This window comes from Theropithecus gelada, chromosome 13, assembly GCF_003255815.1.
Source record: "Theropithecus gelada isolate Dixy chromosome 13, Tgel_1.0, whole genome shotgun sequence".
Lineage (NCBI taxonomy): Eukaryota > Metazoa > Chordata > Mammalia > Primates > Cercopithecidae > Theropithecus > Theropithecus gelada.
In genome coordinates this window covers 44,390,941-44,416,110 of record NC_037681.1, presented here as the reverse complement: position 1 = coordinate 44,416,110, position 25,170 = coordinate 44,390,941, and the positions used below count along the sequence as shown (strand labels likewise).

The window sequence follows — 25,170 nt, the reverse complement described above, 5'->3', positions numbered from 1 at the left end:
TATCTACAAAACAAACAACAAACAAACAAACAAAAACTATCTGGGTGTGGTGGCTCAAGCCTGTAGTGCTAGCTACTGGGGTGGCTGAGGTGGGAGGTTCAATTGAACCCATATCAAGGCTGCAGTGAGCTATGATCACAACACTGCACTCCAGCATGGGCAACGGAATGAGACCTTGTCTTTTAAAAAAAGTCTACTATAAATACTTTCCTTTTATCCCTATTTTGCTTGGAAGTTTTATAATGAATGGCTTCTAGGTTTAATCAATGCCTTTTTGGCCTCTATTGATTGGCTCATATGGTGCTTTCTCCTTTAATTTGTTGATGTTTTGGGGTTGTATTGATAGACTTTCCAATACTGATTTTGTATAGTCATAGGGAATGTAAGTTGCTGAATTCCATTTGCTAATTTTTTTTTTTTTTTGAGGTGGGAGTCTGTCTCTGTCACCAAGGCTGGAGTGCAGTGGTGCAATCACAGCTCACTCAACCTCCACTTCCCAGGTTCAAGCAATCTTCCTGCCTCAGCCTCCCAAGTACTTGGGACTACAGGTGTGTACCACCACGCCCGGCTAATTTTTGTATTTTTAGTAGAGATGGGTTTTCACCATGTTGGCCAGGCTGGTCTTGAACTCCTGACCTCAACTGATCCACCTGCCTTGGCCTCTCAAAGTGCTGGGATTACAGGGTTGAGCCACCATGCCGCCCCTGCTAATTTTTCTTTTTTTTTTTTCTTTTTTTTGAGATGGCGTCTCACTCTGTAACCCAGGTTGGAGTGCAGTGGGGCAATCTCGGCTCACTGCAAGCTCCACCTCCGGGGTTCACGCCATTCTCCTGCCGCAACCTCCAGAGTAGCTGGGACTACAGGCTCCCGCCACCACACCTGGCTACACCTGGCTAGTTTTTTTGTACTTTTAGTAGAGACGGGGTTTCACCGTGTTAGCCAGGATGGTCTCAATCTTCTGACCTCGTGATCCACCCACCTTGGCCTCCCAAAATGCCAGAATTACAGGCATGAGCCACCACGCCCGGCCTTTTTTTTTTTTTTTTGACGGAGTTTTGCTCTTGTTCCCCAGGCTGGAGTGCAATGGCACAATCTCGGCTCACCACAACCTCTGCCTCAAGCGATACTCCTGCCTCGGCATGAGCCACCACACCCGGCTAATTTTGTATCCTTGCTAATTTTTTAAAGAAATGTTCATCTTTATTAACAAGCCTTTGCTGCAAAAATAAACTACCCCCAAATCTTAACAGCTTACAACAGCAACAGCTTACAACAACAAATGTTTAGTTCTTCCTTGGTTGTGACTCTGCTAGGCTGGTCCCAAGACAATAGGTTGGATTCGGGGCTACCCTGAGTGTTTCTCACTCAGGGACAAGCTGAAATAGAGACTACCTGTGGGTGGCAGGAGGGTAAGGGGACTGATGGAAACTGACCATGCCTTCCTCACTCATCACTGACCAAAGTAAGAGACAGGGCCAAACCCAACATCAACAGAATGAGAGGAAAATACTCCACCCATTGGGTAGAAAGGAGTAATCTTGCTGAAAAATCTTCCATTTTTTTCTAGACTTTACAACTTGTTGCTGCAGAGTTTCAAGTAATTTAATTTATTCTTCTTTTAATCACTCCTACATCTGTGGTTATATCTCCTTTCTCATTCCCAGTCTCTCAGACTTTGGCTATCTCTTGTTCCCCAGCTCTAACTCACAATACATTTCATTCATGTTACTGCTTTTTATAAAGAACAAGCTGGGACTACAGGCGCCCACCACCACACCCAGCTAATTTTTGCATTTTTAGTAGAGATGGGGTTTCATCATGTTGGCCAGGCTGGCCTTGAACTCCTGACCTCAAGTGATCCACCCCTCTCAGCCTCCCAAAGTGCTGGGATTACAGGTGTAAGCCACCGCAGCCGGTCCATTTCCCAACTTTCATAATTGGATACATTTCTACTAAATATAATTTTTTCCCATATCTGGGAAACCACACTGTTTCTGTTTCTACGCTCTCACACAGAACACTTTGTTTCTGACACTAGATATGCAGGTTTTATCCCACATCAACCAATTCTCTGACACAGGCTGGGTTTTCCACAATTCAATTCTGACACTCTCTACCTGGAGTTAGTGTCAGATCTCACAGATTAAGGGCTCAGTCCCACAAGGTTGCCCCCATTAAAGATGCCAACTGCAGATCCAAGCCTCCTACACTTCTGACCAACTGGCTGTATAAATCAGGGATTCTCATGTCTCCCTCCTTGGATTTGATAATTTGCTAGAATAGTTCACAAAACTCAGGGAAACATGTTTACTAGTTTATTATAAATAATATTATAGGCTGGGCATGGCAGCTCACCCCTGTAATCCCAGCACTTTGGGAGGCCAAGGTGGGCAGATCACTTGAGGTCAGGAGTTCAAGACCAGTCTGGCCAACATGTCGAAACCCTGTCTCTACTAAAAATGCAAAAATTAGTTGGGCTTGGTGGTGCACACCTGTAATCCTAGCTACTTGGGAGACTGAAGCAGGAGAATCACGTAAACCTGGGAGACAGAGGTTGCAGTGAGCTGAGATCACACCATCTCATTCCAGCCTGGGCGACAGAGCCAGACTCTGCCTCAGAAAAAGATATAGGAAAGTAGATAGATAGATAGATAGATAGATAGATAGATAGATAGATAGATAGATAGATAGATAGATAGATAGATAGACAGATTATAAAGTGATGAATAGCCGGGTGAAGAGGTATGCAGAATGAGGTCCAGAAGGATCCCAAGTACAGGAGCCTCTGCCCCCAAGGCATTGGGGTATACCACACCACCTTCCCATGGTAGATGTGTTCACCAGCTGGGAAGCTCACCAAATTTCATTGTTCCAGAGTTTTTAGGGCCAGGCGCAGTGGCTCACACCCCTAATCCCAGCACTTTTGGAGGCCGAGGCAGATGGATCTCCTGAGGTAAGGAGTTCGAGACCAGCTTTGCCAACATGAAGAAACCCCATCTCTACTAAAACCACAAAAATTGGCCGGACCTGGTGGCTCACAGCTGTAATCCCAGCACTTTGGAAGGCCAAGGCAAGCGGACTGCCTGAGCTCAGGAGCTCACGAACAGCCTGGGCTGTTGTAAAACCGTGGGCTGGTAAAACCCTGTCTCTACTAAAATACAAAAAATTAGCTGGGCGCGGCCGCATGCACCTGTAGTCCCAGCTACTTGGGAGGCTGAGGCAGGAGAATTGCTTGAACCTGGGAGGCTGAGGTTGCAATGAGCCGAGATCACGCCATTGGACTCCAGGCTGGGTGACAGAGTGAGACTCTGTCTCGCTTGAACCCGGGAGGTGGAGGTTGCAGTGAACTGAGATCAGGCCACTGCACTCCAGCATGGGCAACAGAGTGACTCAGTCTCAACAACAACAAAAAAGAGTTCTTATAGTGCGTAATCTCCAGTCCCTGCTTCCCCTTCCCAGGGTCTTTCTGGTTACAAGCTCATCCTGAAGTTATCTAGGGCCCCCACCCTAAGTCACTTTATTAGCATAAACTCGAGTGTGCTCATAAGGGTTTGTTATTAATATAAAAAGTCACTTTGGCCGGGCGCGGTGGCTCAAGCCTGTAATCCCAGCACTTTGGGAGGCCGAGACGGGCGGATCACGAGGTCAGGAGATCGAGACCATCCTGGCTAACACGGTGAAACCCCGTCTCTACTAAAAAATACAAAAAAGTAGCCGGGCGAGGTGGCGGGCGCCTGTAGTCCCCGCTACTCGGGAGGCTGAGGCAGGAGAATGGCGTAAACCCGGGAGGCGGAGCTTGCAGTGAGCCGAGATCTGGCCACTGCACTCCAGCCTGGGCGGCAGAGCGAGACTCCGTCTCAAAAAAAAAAAAAAAAAAAGTCACTTCTATCACATACAAAATTCCAAGGGTTTTAGGAGCTCTGGACAACAACAAAATATTATGATAAAGGATGCTTATTGGCCAGGCAGAGTGGCTCATGCCTGCAATTCCAGTTCTTTAGGCTGAGGTGGAAGAATTGCTTGAGTCCAGGAGTTCATGACCAGCCTGGTCAACGTAGCAAGACCCTATATCTAGTTAAAAACAAAAGAAAATTAAAAAAGAAAGAAAGAGATGTTTATCCAGAAAATAACAGAGGTTTTAGGAGTGCTATTGCAGGAACCCAGGACAAAGACCAAAAATATATGTTTTTTTTTTTTTTTTTTTTTTGAGACAGAGTCTGGCTCTGTGGCCCAGACTGGAGTGCAGTGGCGTGATCTTGGCTCACTGCAAGCTCCGCCTCGTGGGTTCACGCCATTCTCCTGCCTCAGCCTCCTGAGCAGCTGGGACTACCAGCACCTGCCACTGCACCCGGCTAATTTTTTGTATTTTTTGGTAGAGATGGGGTTTCATTGTGTTAGCCAGGATGGTCTCGATCTCCTGACCTCGTGATCCACCCGCCTCGGCCTCCCAAAGTGCTGGGATTACAGGCATGAGCCACCGCGCCCGGCCAAATATGTTTCTTATTACACACTGCAAGATTACATCAACCAAGGGCTCACCAAGATAAAATCTTAGGCACTTTCAACTCCTAGTTTTACTGGGAAACTTTAGTATACTTAGTGGTTGGTATTATTATAATTTTTTTTAAAGTAATTCCTTGCATTTTAAAAGTTCTTATTTAACACTTATATTACACATTCCCCATCTATCTTAATCCATTCCATTTTCTTAATCCAATCAGTTTTAGTGTAGATTTTTGCAAAGTTCATTATTTACAACTATTTCCTTTCCATCTGCCTCTGTTCTAGGACATTTATTATTTGGTTCAAACCTTTCCTCAATTTTGGACAGATGCATATCCAGATGATATGTCTCTGAATCCTTATACATCCTCAAACATGCTTTTTGCCCTAACGAGTGAATTATATCTTTTTTTTTTTTTTTTTGAGACGGAGTCTCGCTGTGCTCCCAGGCTGGAGTGCAGTGGCGTGATCTCGGCTCACTGCAAGCTCCGCCTCCCGGGTTCACGCCATTCTCCCGCCTCAGCCTCCCAAGTAGCTGAGACTACAGGCGCCCGCCACCACGCCCGGCTAGTTTTTTGTATTTTTAGTAGAGACGGGGTTTCACCGTGTTAGCCAGGATGGTCTCGATCTCCTGACCTCGTGATCCACCCGCCTCGGCCTCCCAAAGTGCTGGGATTACAGGCTTGAGCCACCGCGCCCGGCCGTGAATTATATCTTAATGGGGTATATTGAGTTACAGTCCTTTTCTTCTAGTCAATAGAGGCTAGTCTACTCTCTTCTAGTTTCCAGATTGCAGATAGAAACTTGCTGGGCACAGTGGCTCATACTTGTAATCCTAGCACTTTGGGAGGCCGAGGCAGGAGGACTGCTTGAGTATAAGAGTTTGAGACCAGCCTGAGCAACACAGTGAGACCCCTACACTACAAAAAAGAGAGAGAGAGAAAGGTGGGGGGAAGGAAGAAAGGAAGGGAGGGAGGGAGGAAGCCATTTTTATTTTTTAACCAATTGTGGGTAACTTATTCTTTCCACACTTGTTAGAACCTGAAATTTTATAAAATATAGGCATGCATTTTTGTTCTCATGAATCCATCCTTTAGTGAATGTTTTCAATCTGAATAATGTGGTAGAATTTAGGAAAACTGTATTCTTTTATTTGTTTAACTATTGAATCTTCTTCATCCATTCCTCTTCCTCCTTCTAAAATTCCTGTTATTCTTATAGCAGGGTGTCCTGAATCTTTCCTTAAGTCCCATCATTTTATTATTTCCATCTCTATAGGCTTTTGCTCTGTTGTGTTAAATAAATAATTATTCAATGATCCTTGTTAAAGCGCATTAAGGAAGACTTTATTTAGCACCATCACTGCAACAACCCATTGCAGTGGAGGAGACAGGTCGGGATCAACTCTGAATGCATCATGGACAAGTGGGAATGTATAGCCAAGGGGCAGTGTCGGGGGTCAGTGGATGGAAAAGAAGAGCAATCAGGGGTAAGGGGGATTCTATCTAAACTGACTTAACAGGATTCTTACTGAAGACAGGCCAGGGTGGTCGGATATCACTTGGGGGATGGTGGAGGATGAGGAACTTGATCAGATATTGAGGGTGATCAGATGTCAAGGATGGAGGTTCTTACTAAAACAGGAATTTACAAGGAGTGCTATGGATATGTAGTGGGGAGGAGGCCAGGGATGCTGCTAAACATCCTACAATGCACAGGACAATCTCGTACAACAACGAACTAGCTAGTCCAAAATGTCAACAGTACTGAGGTTAAGAAATCGTCATGTAGCTTACGGATACAGCTTTTACCCGGTCAAAATCGCCAGTATCCTTCTCCTGGGGCTGAACCTCTCCCCCGGGACTGTCAGGAGGAAGGGGCGTGATAAGGATCCCAGGACTGCGTTTTGCCTTCCTTCCCCACCCCCACTCTCAACGGCTCCTTTCTCTTCTCTTAGCAGCACCCAGCTTGCCCACCCATACTCAAGATGGGCAGGATGCCAGCCTGCTACAAAAATGTGCCAAAAGCCTGGCCTTGCCTGGAAAATGGACCGATTCGCCTGCCGAGAGGTTGGGTCTCGTTCCCTAGAGAGAAGGAAGTCTCCTCTCCTTGCAGTGAGAGCTAGAATCGCACTTTCTGCCAAGCTGAGAGAAAGACTCTTTTCCAGAGACTAAAAGGACAAGAAAATCTGATTTGCTTGCTTCTAACTTTGCGTTTTAAAGGGGGGAGGAGGAAAAAGAGGGAGGGTGGTTCTGCTTAGCCCCACCCCTCCGGCTGCCCCAAGTCCTGCCGTCCATTCCGGTGGAGGCAGAGGCAGTCCCGGGACTCCGGGGCTCGTGCTGTGCCACCGGGACCCACAGGAGCCAGAACCGCTCGGCGCCGCCTGGTGCACGGGAGGGGAGCCGGGCCAGGAGTAAGTACCTCATACGGGCACCGGGGACCCGGGTAGGGCTGGGGGATTCCAACTCAGAGGGAGTGTGATTTGCCTGATCCTCTTCGGGGTTGTCCTGCTCTGCTGCATCCAGCCCTGTACCGCCATCCCACTTCCCGCTGTTCCCATCTGTGTTCCGAGTGGGATCGGTCTGGAGGCGGTCGACGACTTCCCAGGCAGGAGCTCGGGGCAGAGGCCGGGTCCGCGGGAGACCAGGGCAGTGAGGCGCTGGCCGGCACGGGACGCCGCGGTGCCAGCCTGAGGCTGGGCTGCTCCGCGAGGATACAGCGGCCCCTGCCCTGCTCTGTCTGCCCTGTCCTGTTCTGCCCTGTGTCCTCAGAGAACATGTTAGCCGTGCACTTTGACAAGCCGGGAGGACCGGAAAACCTCTACGTGAAGGAGGTGGCCAAGCCAAGCCCTGGGGAGGGTGAAGTCCTCCTGAAGGTGGCGGCCAGCGCCCTGAACCGGGCGGACTTAATCCAGGTACCCAGAGCTCAACTGTGCCGGGTTGGGCGGGACTACCTCTCAACAGCATTCAGTGGACATTGATGAGACGTGAAGGCGTGCACCGCCCCACACCCAACAGGCACATGCGCTGGGGCTTCCCAGACCTAAACCCAGGGCTCCCCTTTTGTTCATACAAAACAAGGGGGAGTATTTGCAAAGCAGAATCCACCCCGAGCTAATCCGTAGCCACTCGGGCCTCCAGATAAGGAGGGCGGAACTAACATTGTTGTGGGGTGTGGGCACACTTACTCCCCAGGCTACCCTGTTCATCCTCTTCATTCTACAGATAAGGAAACTGAAGGTCAGCCAGGTTAAGCAGTATGCCTAAGGCCATGACATTAGCAAGCAGAAGAGCTGGGATTCAGGCTGAGGTCTTTGTGGCTCTAAGGACCTCTTAACTCTTTCCACTCTGAGAGTCCCAGAGCTGACAGCTGGCAGTACTCTATAAGAATTTTCTTCTGTCTGCTACTGATTTACTGACCTGGGCCCGCTGCATTGGTTGTGGTCATTCAGAAATGTGCATCAGAATCCCCTGGGGCACAAAAGAAACGTGATGGGGGCCCAGGCACATGTACTTTGAAATACTCCTCAGGTGGTTCTGCCACACACTCCTGGTTAAGTCCCTCTGCTCTACGGCTTCTGAGGACTGGGGTGAGTGAGCACAGAGCCTAGCACTTGATGCATGGGAACCATCGTCAAGGTTCCTAATCCCACGACTATTTTTTCCCCTGTCTGGGACTCAGTTTCTCCATCTGTAGAGCAAGGGGTTCAGATGAGGTAAATAGCTAAGGACTCTACCAGTTATAACATCCACTGATCATGTGATCTCCAGTTTATTTGCATAAAACTAATGGCCTCTCCTTTCTCTTCTCCTGACTTCATCCTGAAATTTATTTCTGAAAAAAAAAGAGGGGGCCGGGCGCGGTGGCTCAAGCCTGTAATCCCAGCACTTTGGGAGGCCGATACGGGTGGATCACAAGGTCAGGAGATCGAGACCATCCTGGCTAACACGGTGAAACCCCATCTCTACTAAAAAATACAAAAAACTAGCCGGTGGTGGTGGCGGCTCCTGTAGTCCCAGCTACTCTCCTGCGGGAACCCGGGAGGCGGAGCTTGCAGTGAGCCAAGATTGCGCCACTGCACTCCAGCCTGGGCGACCGAGCAACACTCGGTCTCAAAAAAAAAAAAAAAAGAGGGGATATTGCAAGAGGGGCCAGGGGTGGTGACACACAGATTTCTGATCATGCTCACCACTTAGTGCACTTCTTTTTCTGCAGAGAGAAGGCCAGTATGACCCACCTCCAGGAGCCAGCAACATTTTGGGACTTGAGGCATCTGGACACGTGGCAGAGCTGGGGCCTGGCTGCCACGGACACTGGAAGATCGGGGACGCAGCCATGGCTCTGCTCCCCGGTGGGGGCCAGGCTCAGTATGTCACTGTCCCCGAAAGCCTCCTCATGCCTATCCCAGAGGGACTGACCCTGCCCCAGGCTGCGGCCATCCCGGAGGCCTGGCTCACCGCATTCCAGCTGTTACATCTTGTGGGTGAGGAGGCCTCCATGCTTACTCCACACAATGTGGCTCAACACCTTCATAAATCAGCCACCTTGAATCCCAGCAATCCTCCAGGGCACTCCCAGGCCCTGCTGTACCACCTGTACTGTCAGGTCCTCAGACCATGTTAGAAGGGTTTAATGTTGAGGCTGAGAATCATGGTTAGCAGATAGAAGGTATGGATAACACTAGATAGGAGACCTCTGTACATCTTAACACCAGAGGCTCAGCGGCAGTCCCAGCTTCTCAAAATCATGCTGAGCTTCTCTCTGGGGTCCCAGTGCAACAGAAGGGGCCAATTGACTCATTTATTCCTCCCCAATCCCATTAAGGACAGTCAAGAACTCACATAAGGGAATCTAAGAAGACTTGGTCCTTGCCTTTAGACCGTGCAGTGTGACTGAGAAGGCAACATATGCATAAGATCAGATGACCATAGAGTTTAGAAGGATAGCCCTGTCTCTAACTACAATAGAAACTGGAGATGGGAAAAGATGGTGTGGACAAGGGTAGTCAGAAGGCTTTTTGGAAGAGAAGGCTTTGAAGGGTGGGTAGACTTGTGAAGGACATAGGCATGCCAAGGTGGCCTAAGAAAGAGTATCGGCCAGGCAAGGTGGCTCACACCTATAATAGTAGCAGTTTGGAAGACAGCTCACTTGAGCCCAGGAGTTCGAGACCAGCCTGGGCAACATGGCAAAACCCTGTTTCTACACAAAACACAAAAATTAACCAGGCATGATGGTGCACGCCTGTTGTCTCAGTTACTCAGGAGGCTGAGTTGGGAGGATCACCTGCGCCCAGGAAGGTCAAGGCTGCAGTGAGCCATGATCATGCCACTGTACTCCAGCCTGGGCAGTAGAGTGAGACTCTGTCTCAAAGAAAAAGTAAGAGTAGGCCGGGCCTCGGCTCACCTTGGGAGGCAAAGGCAGACGGATCACGAGGTCAGGAGAACGAGATCATCCTGGCTAACACAGTGAAACCTCGTCGCTACTAAAAATACAAAAAATTAGCTGGGCAAGGTGGCGGGTGCCTATAGTCCCAGCTATTCAGGAGGCTGAGGCAGGAGAATGGCGTGAACCCAGGTGGGTGGAGCTTGCAGTGAGCTGAGATCACGACGCTGTACTCCAGCCTGGGTGACAAAGCGAGACTCTGTCTCAAAAAAAAAAGGAAAGAGTATCAAGGTGAGACCAGCCACTGCACTCAGTAGTGAAGGATGACTATTGTGATTTGTGAAAAATGAGGCTGGGGCCAGATCACGGTGTCCTTGAATATCAAGCTGTCTGGACTCAACGCAAAAGCCAATGGAGAAGCACTTTACATTTTGAGGAGGAATAACGTAATAAAAGTGCCATCTTAGGAAGAAGAGCCTGGTGGTTATCTGTTACCTGGATCAGGAAGACCAGCTGGAGGCATTTCAGACTCTACAAGGACTGGCTTTGGGTGGTGGGTGACCATGGGAATGGTAGTTGTTCTTACTTATTCAGGTGTAGGTCAGAGATGTGCATTTTGGTGTTATACCATAGATAAAATAGAGATTATGGATGTGACTGCTTATAGCCCTGTTTCAAAAGGCTGTTTTCCACTTTAGCCAGAGGAAATAAGACAAAAAAGGACTGTCAGTATGCTTTTTCTTTCTCCAAAGAACAAGACAGTTTGTATTTGAGTCACAGTGTCCCACCCCCACCCCACCAAATAAAAAAGGAAAAGCAAAAGATCGATTTGGCATTTGGTGCAACGGCCAGGTGATCTTGATAAACTATGCCTGTGTGGGGAATATGTAGTAGTTGCAAAGTGAAGAGAACCCTGTACTTTCTGTCACAGGAAACGTTCAGGCTGGAGACTATGTGCTAATCCATGCAGGACTGAGTGGTGTGGGCACAGCTGCTATCCAACTCACCCGGATGGCTGGAGCTATTCCTCTGGTCACAGCTGGCTCCCAGCAGAAGCTTCAAATGGCAGAAAAGCTTGGAGCAGCTGCTGGATTCAATTACAAAGAAGAGGATTTCTCTGAAGCAACACTGAAATTCACCAAAGGTAAACAACTGTTTCTACAGTTCAGCAGGAATTTAAGAGATGATTAAATAAAATCCCCACCAGTCTCAAAGTTGCCAGTGCTGTCTATCAGTCTTACCTCTACTAAGTGCTCAACAGCTGCCCTGGCCAAATTCTAGTACTATGGTATTTGACCACTGGAGACAGGCAGTCATATTTATATCTAAGATAGTTTCCATGTGCATTCTTGCAAGAGATAAGATTCATCCACACTTTAGACCACGCAGACTTGGTCTAGAATTATCCAGCACCTTTTCTTCCCAACCAGCCATTCTACACTTAGTTAATAGGAGGCTTGGAGGCAGAGACAAGTTTGGAGCCGGGCATGGTAGGGTTGGGTGATAGCACCCTAAATGAGTGAGTAGATGTGCACACTGCTGTATTCCAAAGCCAGATGTGTCTATTTTTGGCTCATCCCTTTCCATTTTTCTTTTCTTTCTTTTTTTTTTGAAATGGAGTCTTGCTCTGTCACTGAGGATGGAGTGCAGTGGCTTGATCTCGGCTCACTGCAACCTCTGCCTCCCAGGTTCAAGCAATTCTTCAGCCTTAGCCTCCTGAGCAGCTGGGATCATGGGTGCACCACCACACCCAGCTAATTTTTGTATTTTTAGTAGAGATGGGGTTTCACTATGTTGGCCAGTCTGTTCTTGAACTCCTTACCTCAGGTGATCTGCCTGCCTCAGCCTCCCAAAGTACTGGGATTACAGGCATGAGCCACCGCGCCTGGCCTCCATTTTTCATGTGAGTAGAAAAGGAGGGCTGGGCACTGTGGCTCACGCCTGTAATCCCAGCACTTTGGGAGGCTGAGGCGGGTGGATCACGAGGTCAGGAGATCGAGACCATCCTGGCTAACATGGTGAAAACCCCGTCTCTACTAAAAATACAAAAAATTAGCCGGGCATGGTGGCAGGCGCCTGTAGTCCCAGCTACTCGGGAGGCTGAGGCAGAAGAATGGCATGAACCCAAGAGGCAGAGCTTGCAGTGAGCTGAGATCGCGCCATTGCATTCCAGCCTGAGCGACAGAGCAAGACTCTGTCTCAAAAAAAAAAAAAAAAAAAAAAAAGAGAAAGAAAGAAAAGGAGAGATGAAACCAAAGTTAGAAAGCCTATAATTCCAATAACCCAGTGCGGATACTTCCTAACTTCTATGTGAACAACTAGCCTAGTTTGGGCCTCCTGTATTCTGTTTTAAATCATGTCTGGGTGTCAGTGGGACTGTACTTATTTTGGCATGAGAGGAGACTCTAGGCCATGGTGCCCCATTTCCCTCTTGCTATAGCTAGGCATCATAAAGGGTGATCTTCACACATGCTATGATAGAGTTCCACTATCTAAACTCCATTTACAACAGTTCTTCAAGCAGTGTTTCTAATTCCAACCTATAGATTTACCACTTGCATCTGTATTTATGTCTATAATCCACAAATATACCATGGTATCTTATTTTGTACCAAGCTTTCTATATCTGACTAGCATCACAAATCTGTTTCCTATGGAAGGTGCTGGAGTTAATCTTATTCTAGACTGCATAGGCGGATCCTACTGGGAGAAGAACGTCAACTGCCTGGCTCTTGATGGTCGCTGGGTTCTCTATGGTCTGATGGGAGGAGCTGACATCAATGGGCCCCTGCTTTCAAAGCTACTTCATAAGCGAGGAAGTCTGATCACCAGTTTGCTGAGATCTAGGGACAATAAGGTGGGTAATGAATGAAAAGAAAACATGTGATTTAACCCAGAAAAGTGTGGTTCATTTACATTACCCCGAGAAAGGAAGCTCTACCTTAGGTTAGGAAGGTTAGTTTCTATGAAGAAATCTCCCCCTCTGAAGATAAATAGGGAACCCGATTTCAGAGAACTGATTCAGATTGGTCGATAGAGGCTTCAGTATCATGAAAAGAAGTGTGCTTCATGCGCTATCTGAACATTCTAATAGAATGAACAAAGCACTGACCATATTAGGAAGTATTTCGAGTAGTTCCAAGACTTTGTTTTCAAAGGCAGAATTCATCTCAGTGTGTTAAGAAAGACTCTTAAGTGAGTAAAAAATAAGTAAGCCTTGGCCTTCAACAGATTATAGGTTCCATGCCGGGCACAGTGGCACTTGCCTGTAGTCCCAGGTACTTGGAAGGCTGAGGTGGAGGATTGCTTGAGTCCAGGAGTTTCAAGGCTGCAGTGAGCTATGATTGCACCTGTGCATAGACACTGTACCCCAGCGTGGGCAACACAGCAAAAACACATCTCAAAAAAAAAAAAAAAAAGATTATATGCTCCTGAAATATTCCATCTGGCAGTCTAGCAGGTACCAGCTTTGGGAATGTTTCCACCATAGGGTTTTGCACCAGCTGAGGGGACAGGAGAACTTAAGCATCCTTTTTGCACTGAGCCTATATGAGTCCTATCTGTGGCTGCCTCCTGGGTGAAGACCGTTTATTTAAAAACAATTCTTGGCCAGGCGCGGTGGCTCATGCCTGTAATCCCAGCACTTTGGGAGGCTGAGGCGGGCGGATCACGAGGTCAGGAGATCGAGACCATCCTGAATTAACACGGTGAAACTCCGTCTCTACTAAAAATACAAAAAAATTAGCCGGGCGTGGTGGCGGGCGCCTATAGTCCCAGCTACTCGGGAGGCTGAGGCAGGAGAATGGCGTGAACCCGGGAAGCGGAGCTTGCAGTGAGCCGAGAGCCGAGATCGCACCACTGCTCTCCAGCCTGGGCCGCAGAGCGAGACTCCGTCTCAAAAAAAGAAAAACAAACAAACAAACAAAAAAAACACAAAAAAACAATTCTTAGGCTGTCAGTGATACTAACATTTTACTTCAGGCTTCAGTCTTTATCTGGTACAGAACAGAAGTTACACATTTGGAGGTACAGGGGAGCCAGAGATCACCTGTAACCCCCCTTTAGCTCCTATGTGGTCTCTTCGGCTGGATCTAGAAACCAAATTGATAACAGCAGATTGACAGGAGAAAAGCATGTCCTTTTTTTTTTTTTTTAATGGAGACAGGGTCTTACTCTGTCACCCAGGCTGAAGTCCAGTGGCACAATCAGCCTCCTAGGTAGCCAAGACAAAGGCATACCACCAGGCCTGGCTTGTATTTTTTATAGAGATGGTTTCACCATGTTGCCCAGGCTGATCTCAAACTCCCAGGCTCAAGTGATCTGGCCAAAGTAAGATGCTTTTGTAATTTTTAGACAAAGAACAATAAATTTGAGAAGAAATAAGGCAAAATCGGGCTAGGGATAGTAAATTTCTAGGGAAGTCACTAGGAGATATATGGGGGTGGGGGGTGTAAAACTAGTGGAAGATAAGGGTTACTTCCTTAAGTTTATTTATTCAGTTCCACTGTAGCCCTGTTTCCAGTCTCCGGTGATAAAGGCTATTTTCTTGCCCTAGTATGGGGAGGGTGCCCCTCCCACAGGAATCTTTATGACTTGCTACATGCAAGAAGAGACAGGTCAGCTATCCTTTTCTGAAACTACAATTTCTCCAATGTTTTCACCTCAAAATAAACAATATACCTATCAGACATATTCTGAGATGGCACATCACTCCTTCAGGGGTATTGCACACACATGCTAGGAAGTGAGGGGTTAAGTGTACCCGTGTGCTTTTTCAGATATGTGGTTTCAGAGACAGCAAGGAGGATGAGGAGGATGAGGAGGGCGGGGTGAGGCTCTCTCCCCAGGCTGATGCTCTCCTTTCCCTTGTCTTAGTACAAGCAAATGCTAGTGAATGCTTTCACGGAGCAAATTCTGCCTCACTTCTCCACGGAGGGCCCCCAACGTCTACTGCCGGTTCTGGACAGAATCTACCCAGTGACCGAAATCCAGGAGGCCCATAAGTACATGGAGGCCAACAAAAACCTAGGCAAGATCGTCCTGGAACTGCCCCAGTGAAGGAGGAGTGGGCAAGACAGGACGCGGCCACCCCAGGCCTTTCTAGAGCAAACCTGGAGAAGATTCACAATAAACAGGCAAGAAACCCGGTGCTTCCTCCAGAGCCGTTTAAAGTTGGTCTAAGGAAATAAAGAGTGGACTGGAAGGGTGGCACGCGGACTGCGGCCGCCGCGGCGGGGTTGGGGAGGGAGTCCGGCGGGCGTCGCAGCGGGGATTTCAGAGGCCCGATCAGCTGAGGCTCGACCTGAGCGCCCCTCCAGGGTCGGAGGTTCTGGGTATAGTTACAGCGTCAGCCGTGACACAAGCCGCCAGAACCCCGCAGACTCCGCCTTGAGCACGGCTAGAGGCTCAGGCCCACCATCGCGTCTCCCGCACCTGCCCGCGCGCCCAGCACGGGCACCACAGCAGGCCCCGGCCCTACCGGCTACTCACCTGGCCCCCACCCCACCTCTTGCCGCCCTCCTCAGCCCCCACCACCTCCCGCTACACATCCGGGCCCCGCCGCACCTCCACCACCCTCCTCAGGCCCCGACCACTTCCGCTACTCACCTGGGCCGCTACTCACCTGGGCCGCACCCCACCTCTCACCGCCCTCCTCAGGCCCCGCCCCCTCCCGCTATTCACTTGGGTCCCGCCCCAGCTCACCTCCCTCCTCAGGCCCCGCTTCCTCCCCGATACTCACTTCGGCCCAGCTCCAGTTCTCAGCACCCTCCTCAGGCCTCGCCCCTCCCGCTACTCACTTGGGCCCCTCCCTATTTGTCATAACCCTCCTCAACCCCCGCCTCCTCCGCTCCCCAATTACTCACCTGGGCCCCGCCCCAGCTCACCGCCCTCCTCAGGCCCCGCCCCCTCCACCCTGCTCCCTTTGCTCAGGGAAGGCCTCCCCTACCGGAACATCCCGCCTTTTGTAGGCTACGCCCCGCCCTTTACGCTACGGAGCCCGGAAGTGTCTTGAACTCGCGTTTCCATCTTCCGGCCTCGCGTCTCTCTCAGGCTCGGTTTTACCCGGGAGTGTATTCGAAGGGGGCTGCTACGTCAGCGCGTCTCGGCGTGAGACAGCGCTATTCCGCTGTAACAGCTTCCCGCGGGTCCTGGATGTTGATGTCCTGCGTCTAACGCGGTGTAACGCCTGAAATCGAGCGAGCTCCGGAGGGGTCCGGAGGAATTTCAGTATCTGCTACGGTAACCTTATCAGCCCGCCAAGATGGCGATGCAAGCGGCCAAGAGGGCCAACGTGAGTACCGGGTGTTCTGCAGAGGTTGGGAGAACTTCGGGTTTGACTTTATTAGCGCGTGGATCGGAGCATTCTTGCCCCTCCTCCGTCCCCAGAGCGGAGAACTCCAGAATTCCTATCCTGTCAGCGAAGACACTATCCTGGCCCCATCCTCGGAGATATGCTCCTTGAGCGACATTTCCGCCCCCACCCCTTTTGAGAGTTCCTCAGTCTCTAACCTAGTGTCAGTCATAGTGTTACCCCTGTAGCCTCTTTGCTTGACCTGCACCTCAGGACCTGGCGTTAGGATTATCTCCTTGGCTTAAACTCGATAGCGCAGAAGAGTTCTCAACTAACTTAATGGTTCACCAACAATTGGGGCCTGGGATTCCCCTCAGATCATGGAGCTTTTCGGATCCTTCATTAATATATTAATTAAAACAATATTTTTTGAGCACCTACTATGTATTCTGCTTGCCATGTGGGACATAATTTATCAGTTATATTTATTGAACAGCTACTATGTGCCAGACACTAGTCTTACGTATTGGGAATACAGTCGTGAATAAAACAAGTCCTTCTGCTTACATTCTAGTGTTTGAGAGTGCAGTGTTATGGAAACTTTAAAAAAAAACTCAAAAGAGAGATTAGTCAACTGTAAAACGCTTAGAGGTATAAGATGAAGGTAGGCCATGTGAGGTGGCTCATGCCTGTAATCCTTGCACTTTGGGAGGCTGAGGTGGGAGGATTGCTTGAGCCCAGGAATTCAAGGCTGCCTTGAGCCATGATTGTACCATTGCACAGCACTTCAGCCCAAGAGACAGAACAAGACCCTGACTCAAAAAAAAAAATTTAAAAAAAAGAAAAAAGAAAAGACAGACAGTTGACCATTGGATATGTAAATGGAGACTTTTGGTGACCTTGATGATAGGAATCATTTCAGTGGATGAAAGCTTGATTGCAGTGGGGTGAAAAGATGGTGAAAGTTGAGAAAATGGAAACAGCAAAGACACTGTCTGTGAGTTCTCATGTAAATAGGAAGTAGGGAAATTGGATGATAGTTGACTTTTTTTTTTGAGAGAGAGACTCTCACTCTGTCGCCCAGGCTGGAGTGCAGTGGCGCAGTCTTGGCTCACTGCAACCTGTCTCCTGAGTTCAAGCAATTCTCCTGCCTCAGCCTCCTGAGTAGCTGGGATTACAGGTACCCACTGCCACACCCGGCTAATTTTTGTATTTTTAGTAGAGACAGGATTTCTCCATGTTGGACGGGCTGGTCTCGAACTCCTGACCTCAAGTGATCCACCTGCCTTGGCCTCCCAAAATGCTGGGATTACAGGCATGAGCCACCGCACCCAGCCAGATAGTTGACTTTTTAAAAGATGTGTGATATAGGCGTGTTTTTATGCCAATGGGAGCAATCCAGCAGGGTGTAAGAAACATGATATGGAAGAAAGATAGGTTAAGTCCAGAAGTGGAGGTTTTTAGCAGATGAAGGTTGGCGTAGTAATAGAGGAAAAGTAGTTGGGTTGGATATAGATGAAAAGTATTTACCAATTGGTCATGTCTATTTTCTCCAGGAAGCAAGAATCAGGGTCATCTCCTGGGATGGGCAGGGAAGAGGCTACAGCCCAACTCAGGTGTTAGCAGGAGTGATGGTGGTAAGGTTTGCGAAGGCCTACAGGTACCTACCACTGTGCCTGGCTAATTTTTAAAATTTTTTATAGAGATGGGGGTCTCACTATGTTGTCCAGGCTGGTCTCAAACTCCTGGGCTCAAGTGATCCTCCCACTTTGGCCTCCCAAAGTGCTGGGATTATAGGCATGAGCCACTGCACCCAGTCTCTTGTTGCTTTTTCAAAGATCTTCCCATTTTCAGAAACATCAAATTATACCTCTTATTCTTGGCTTATTATTATGTATCATTAAGAATTTTTTTAAATGGTAGCACTTCTGCCCCTAATTATAATAACAATACATATTTCTCATTTTAGATTCGACTTCCACCTGAAGTAAATCGGATATTGTATATAAGAAATTTGCCATACAAAATCACAGCTGAAGAAATGTATGATATATTTGGGAAATATGGACCTATTCGTCAAATCAGAGTGTGAGTCTTACTGAGTCATTTAAAGAAAATGATAGCATAATCTGTAATCAGAATTTTAGCTGACGATGAGGCCACCCTGTGTTGTGTGCGATGCAGCAACCCTTACCAAGAGCCTAGAGACTAACAGATTGAGATCAAAGAGATGAGATCTTTTTGAAGGAGGGTAAAAACCTACTGAGACCCTAATGATCCAGCTCAGTGAGAGCCAAGAAGAGGATTTGAGTTTCCTCAAAGCATTCGTTGAAGTAGCAATGAATGCTTTGAGGAGACTGGTTGAGAAGGGAAAGAACTAACATTTATTGCCTACCCATTATTTGTAAAGCTAGCTGTTACACTGTGTTTTTTGTATGCAGTAGCTCTGTAATTTTCTCAACAATCATCACTGTCTCTTTAAATAACTCCAGAATTTCTGAATAAGTAAAAAAGTATAAAAGTAACAGAAAAAAATGATATTTTCAACTACGGCTCTTTCAATTGAAGATTTGAAAGTATAGAGGAAAACATCTAATTGCAAGCATTCATGTTTTAATATAAAGATTGGGGCTCATACCTTCAAGTGACATTTACTGGACATCTACTGAATACTATTAACCATAATAAGTGCTTTTATTGGGCCAGGCGCGGTGGCTCAAGCCTGTAATCCCAGCACTTTGGGAGGCCGAGACGGGCGGATCACGAGGTCAGGAGATCGAGACCATCCTGGCTAACACGATGAAACCCTGTCTCTACTAAAAAAATACAAAAAACTAGCCGGGCAAGGTGGCGGGCGCCTGTAGTCCCAACTACTCGGGAGGCTGAGGCAGGAGAATGGCGGGAACCCGGGAGGCGGAGCTTGCAGTGAGCTGAGATCCGGCCACAGCACTCCAGCCTGGGCGACAGAGCGAGACTCCGTCTCAAAAAAAAAAATAAGTGCTTTTATTTGGATCAACAAAACTATAGCCCTGAGAATAAAGTACCTTTCTAGTCTTACAGTGCTTAGTGATAAATTCTTCTGACTCTAAATTGAACCTCTACATAACACAGTACCATATATAGCCCCTGATACCCTAACTCATATGAAAAGGCTAGTGACTTAAGAGTCCGTCTGAAAGGATTTCTAAAGCTTTTATTTTTAAAAAAGTATTATTTTACCCCGGTAATGACTACATATAAAGTTTTTATTTCTAGTCAGAATCTGTGTTGTATGACTTAAGAGCTCCTTCCTGGCTTTAGGACTATTAGGTCTTGAGGGCCCTCCTTTTGAATGACACGGTCCCTCCAGAGAGTAAACCAAGAGCTGGAAATACATGATCATTGGTTCTCAGATGGGGATGAAAGTGAACGTGTTATAGACCAGCTGTCCTTTTTAGGAGGTCTCAGTCCTTTGAGCATCTGATAAAAGCTTTAGACCACTCCACAGAAGAACGCACACATGTTGCATATATTTCAGGGGATACACGGACTCTAGGTTTAGAAACCCTGCTCTAGATATATAAAGAATAGTATACAAGGTCAGGAGTTCAAGACCTGCCTGGCCAACATGGCGAATCCCTGACTTGGGGATCAGGAGACAAGATTCTACTTCAGGCCTTGTTACTAGCCGTGTGTGTGACTAGTTGCCTAGATTTTTTGGTTTTCTGTTCATGTATGAGATAATCTGGGTGGTGGCCTTTTAGCTTTTAATGTGGAAACAGCATGGATTGGTTTTAAGGCCTGGGTTAAAATACTAGCTTGCCTACTCTTGTGAAACTGGAGAAAATATTTAACCTTATCTGGGCTTCAGTTATCTATGAAATAGTCTTCCTAACCTACTGTCTTAAAAGAATTTTAGTTTGGATGAAATTAGACAGTGTCTGTGAAGGTACTTTATCAGTTTTCCTTCCCAGTGTACATTAGCCACTCCTCTGCTCCTGTAGCATTTCCATGTGTCTCTCCTAGGTTAACACGTGGTTTTGCTGTTGTCTCTATACTCATCTGTCACCCTGGGCAGACTGTGAGTTCCTCCAGGGCTCATATCATATATTATTTTTGGTTTTGTGTTGATAGCCCTTGTGCGAGACATGGTAAGCACCCAATGTATACTAAATGAATAATATAGAAAATAGTAGAAGAGGCCAGATGCGGTGACTCACACCTGTAGTCCCAGCACTTTGGGAGGCCAAGACAGGCAGATCACCAGAGGTTAGGAGTTCAAAACCACCCTGGCCAACATGGCAAAACCCCATCTCTACCAAAAAAATACAAAAATTAGCTGGGCATGGTGGCACGTGCCTGTAATGCAGTTACTCAGGAGGCTCAAGTGGGAGAATCGCTTAAACCTGGGAGGCTGAGGCTGCAGTGAGTGAGCTGAGATCACACCACTGCACTCCATTCTGGGTGACAGAGTGAGACCCTGTTTCAAAAAAAAGAAAAGAAAATAGAATAATAATATAAAAAGTGGTTGTGATTGGTTTATAAAGGCATTATAAAGTTTATTGATAGTACTCAATTAAGGGATGCTTAAATCAGTGAAGTTAGAGAATGTTTCAGAAAGCCAAAATGAAAGGACAGGGAATAAAGCAGGGGCATCTTAAGAAGAGTGCAGAGCAGCTCAGAACGTTTGTGCTTCTATTTTCCTTGTCTCTGGAATGGTTTTCACCAGCTCATCTCATGCCTGGCTCCTTCTTATTCTTCGGGTCTCAGCTTCAATGTCACCTTTTCAGAGAGGTTTTCCCTGACCACCCTAGCTGAAGTAGCTCCCTGTTTCCCTATCTGTTACAGAGCTTTCTACTTCTTTTATGAAACACTTCTTTTTTTTTTTTTTTTTTTTTTTTTTTGAGATGGAGTTTCGCTCTTGTTGCCCAGGCTGGAGTACAATGGCACTATCTTGGCTCACTACAAACTCTGCCTCCCAGGTTCAAGTGGTTCTCCAGCCTCAGCCTCCCGAGTTACTGGGATTACAGGTACCCACCACCATTTCTGGCTAATTTTTGTACTTTTAGTAGAGATGGGGTTTCACCATGTTGGCCAGGCTGGTCTTGAACTCCTGACCTCAGGTGATCCTCCCACCTCGGCTTCCTAAAGTGCTGGGATTACAAGCATGAGCCACTGTGCCAAGCCGAAACATTTCCTAAGATTTATAATTATTTCAGGGCCGGGCGCGGTGGTTCACATGTGTAATCCCAGCACTTTGGGAGGCCAAAGTGGGCAGATCACAAGGTCAGGAGTTTGAGACCAGCCTGACCAACATGGTGAAACCTCGTCTCTACTAAAAACACAAAAATTAGCTGGGTATGGTGGCGCGCGTCTGTAATCCCAGCTACTCAGGAGGCTGAGGCAGGAGAATCGCTTGAACCCAGGAGGTGGAGGTTGCAGTGAGCCAAGATTGCGCCACTGCACTCCAGCCTGGGTGACAGAGTGAGATTCTGTCTCAAAAACAAACAAACAAAAAAGATTTATAATGATTTCATATTTATGTAATATCTTTCTACTGCCTGAATATAAGTTTGAAGGAAGGAAGGGATGATGCTTGTCTTTTTCACTATTGTATTTCTAGTGCCTGTCACAGAAAGAACATAGTCTATATGTGTTGAATAGGTTAATAGAAGTTTAGGGTACAGGAGCTTAGGTCTAAATTATAGATTGAGAAACAGCTGTTTTTCTGTTCCATTACTATGATCATGCTTTATTGTATACCTGGCACCTGGCACTAGGGTGACCAGCCTTCCCAGTTTTCCCAGTACTGAGAGATTTTCTGGGACACTGGACTTTTCAGTGCTAAAACCTGGACAGTCCCAATCAAATCAGGATGATTTGGTTTGACTCTACCTGGCATGTAGCAGACACTTGGTACTTTGTATTTTTTAAAACTTTTTCATACTTCTTACCTGTTGATTATTAAACCCACATGGAAGGTAGGGCACGTGATAGAGCCTGATGGCACTGGACAGGTGAAGCAGCCGAAGCTCAGAGAGGCTAAGTTACATGCTTAGGTGTTCTTATTCCTACTCTAAGATTTTAATGCCAGTCAAGAAAATTGCAGCACTTTGGGAGGCTGAGGCGGGTGGATCACTTGAGGCCAGGAGTTCGAGACCTGCCTGGCCAACATGGCAAAACCCCATCTCTACTAAAAATACAAAAATTAGTCGGGCATGGTGGCGCACGCCTGCACGAGAATTGCTTGACTCTGTCTCAAAAAAATAAGAAAATAATGTTAGCTCAGTGTCCAATACGTGGTAGGTACAAATACATGCCTTTAAAAGTTCAAATTATAGTATGGCTCTCAAGGTGTGAGGTTGATAATTAGGGCTGGGAAACTTAAGATGGAGAGTCTTTAAAGTGGGGTTAGTGTCTATCCCTATTCTAGTTCCTAAGAAGATATAAGAGGAAGAAAGAGAGTTGCTTTGTTTTGTTTTGAGCTTCCTGGACAAAGTGTGTGTGAGAGAATTGATAGGAGAAAGTAGATCTCCACTTTTCAAAGGCATATTAGCATCTGCCTTATGCATGGCACTAAAGGAGTGAATGAAGTACGCATAAGATCACCTTTGCTCTTAAGGAACTGAAAATCTTGTTAAGTTTTTAAAAGTCAAAAGTCTGAAAGTTGTTAAGACTTCCCAGAGCCTAAAGAACATTCTAAAACCCCTTGTCAGGCTCACACAACCTGACAAAGTGAGCACAGTCATTGACAGTGGCACCCTCCAATCACCCGCAGTACCCTATACCTTTTCAATTTTATAGGAAGCACAAGCTTGAGCAGGGCCCAGACTATAGTCCTGTCCTAGATCAAGTCTAGGCAGCTACCTCCTCTTCCCATGGCTCCACTGCTTTTACTCAACCCTATGTAGGGACTGTGGCAGATGGAGAGTCAGCCCACAGTCTTAAACCTCATTCCACAGTTGCACTGGGTAGTTGGAACACAGATGGAGGCAAGGGGGCCATCTTGTCACCCAGAGCCTGAACTGAGTGAGACCTCTACCCGTTGTCTCCACTAACAGTCACATGGCCATCTGCTGCCTGCAGTTTAGTGTTCCATTGCTCCTCAGACCTCTCTACCTCTCCCAGAGGAAGTTGGTGAGGTGGAGGAAGGAAGTAGCCAGGAATACCTACACTAACAGCAACCCTATATCCATGAGTAAGGTCAGCTTCCACTTCCGGCCACTGTCCAGCATTCTGCCCTGGCTCACAGATAACCCTATCCACAAGCACACTTTCACTCCCATCTTCGCAGAAGCCTAGCCCTTCTCCTTAGCCACACAGCTGTATCATGCATTAGCATTTGAGTTGTATTAAAAATGAATGTAGACCGTTTGTGTTGGCCCATACCTGTAATTCCAACACCTTGGGAGGGTGAGGCAGGCGGATCACTTGAGGTCAGGAGTTTGAGACCAGCCTGGGGAACATGACAAAACCCTGTCTCTACTAAAAATACAAAAATTAGCTGGGCTTGGTGGCACATGCCTGCAGTCCCAGCTACTTGGGAGGCTGAGGCACAAGAATCACTTGAGAGGCAGAGGTTGCAATGAGCTGAGATCGTGCCACTTGCACTCTAGCCTAGGCAACAGAGTGAGATTCTATCTAAAACAAAACAAAAACAAAACAAAACAAAGACATCGTAGAGCCAGTCAGGGTGGCAAGAGCACTTGTAGTCCCCACAACTCGCGAGGCTGTTCTGTGTAGTAGCTGTGTTCTTAGTATTCCTGATGTGACAGTCAGCTTGACCCATAGATATTTTACTTAAGATAAAAGCGAAAAGCAAAATTACCTAATTCAAGAAATTACAGGTTTATCCAGTATATCTATCTGTGTTTATTTCCTCTAATGGTTTCAGGTTGATTTCAAAATACTTAACTAAAAACATATTTCAATTTACTGTTTTTAAAAGACAGTTCTGTAAGTCAACTATCAATGCTCGGTAAATGTATATCTTAATTAAATTTGATTTAACTCTCCAGGGGGAACACACCTGAAACTAGAGGAACAGCTTATGTGGTCTATGAGGACATCTTTGATGCCAAGAATGCTTGTGATCACCTATCGGGATTCAATGTTTGTAACAGATACCTTGTGGTTTTGTACTATAATGCCAACAGGGTAAGTAAGTTCTCATTGTGTAGTGATCTCATTTGAGAATTAGTGTAGAACTGTACTGTGATGATATATGTCTACTATGACTTTGTTTTTTGGCTAATGCTATTGATGAAATTCATTTGGCTATAGATTGGTAATTTAATTTTGGTGCTTACCACATTTCCAGGCATTTCAGAAGATGGACACAAAGAAAAAGGAGGAACAGTTGAAGCTTCTCAAGGAGAAATATGGCATCAACACAGATCCACCAAAATAAATGTTTTCTACATTTTCATTTTGGACTAAATCCCATGAATGACAATTTTCCACTTCTTTTTCCTTTTTAATTAATACTAAATATTGTGATTTCTAATTTGAGGTTCATCATGATCTACTTGAAACTTTGATACATATTAGAATACATTGTGTTAATAAACTTACAGCTTTTTGTGAAACACCTCAATCTTTTCTCTTGAACTTTCCCTTCCTGTTTGATACCAGGAAAAAACAGTCGAAGCTTATCAACAATTGTAGGTGCTCCTAGGGATTCTGTGCTTCTTGAGAACAGGACCTCTTAATGTAAATTCTTAATGCCTCCAGGGCCCAGTGCAATGCTTAGCCATCAAAGGAACTTGCTGTTTATTGAATGTCTATTAATAATTAAACCTTCATAACAACTCAGTGAAGATAGGTATTTGCATTTTGCAGGTGAGGAAACCAAAGCTCATGATGTTGGTTGAATGAATAAAATGCTAACATACAAAGCTGGTGTGATAACAACCAGTTATTAACCAAGCCTTTACATGTGAATAATGCTTGCTTTATAGTTAACAAAACACCTTTGTCAATATGGGTACCCTTGTCTTTAGAACAGAGGTCTG

At 46.7% G+C, this 25,170-nt stretch overlaps 2 protein-coding genes across 4 annotated transcripts; both read left to right on the top strand.

Moving 5' to 3' along the window:
• The first annotated feature begins 6,384 nt into the window (after positions 1-6,384).
• TP53I3 (tumor protein p53 inducible protein 3) lies at positions 6,385-15,088 on the top strand. Of its 2 annotated transcripts, XM_025353800.1 has the most exons (6): positions 6,437-6,916; positions 7,275-7,417; positions 8,719-8,986; positions 10,817-11,029; positions 12,546-12,742; positions 14,761-15,088. In XM_025353800.1, the coding sequence occupies exons 2-6, from the start codon at positions 7,280-7,282 to the stop codon at positions 14,941-14,943; spliced, it is 999 nt and encodes a 332-aa protein (XP_025209585.1). In that variant the 5' UTR covers positions 6,437-6,916; positions 7,275-7,279; the 3' UTR covers positions 14,944-15,088. The 2 variants fall into 2 exon arrangements, with proteins under 2 accessions (XP_025209586.1, XP_025209585.1); XM_025353801.1 differs by having other exon boundaries at positions 6,385-7,417.
• Positions 15,089-15,578: 490 nt separating this feature from the next.
• SF3B6 (splicing factor 3b subunit 6) lies at positions 15,579-24,746 on the top strand. 2 transcript variants are annotated; one of them, XM_025353806.1, is made up of 4 exons: positions 15,579-16,177; positions 18,147-18,265; positions 24,175-24,313; positions 24,477-24,746. In XM_025353806.1, exons 1-4 carry the CDS (start codon positions 16,148-16,150, stop codon positions 24,564-24,566), a joined length of 378 nt encoding a protein of 125 aa, XP_025209591.1. In that variant the 5' UTR covers positions 15,579-16,147; the 3' UTR covers positions 24,567-24,746. The 2 variants fall into 2 exon arrangements, with proteins under 2 accessions (XP_025209591.1, XP_025209592.1); XM_025353807.1 differs by having other exon boundaries at positions 15,903-16,177; positions 18,147-18,220; positions 24,477-24,745.
• The last annotated feature ends 424 nt before the right edge of the window (positions 24,747-25,170 follow it).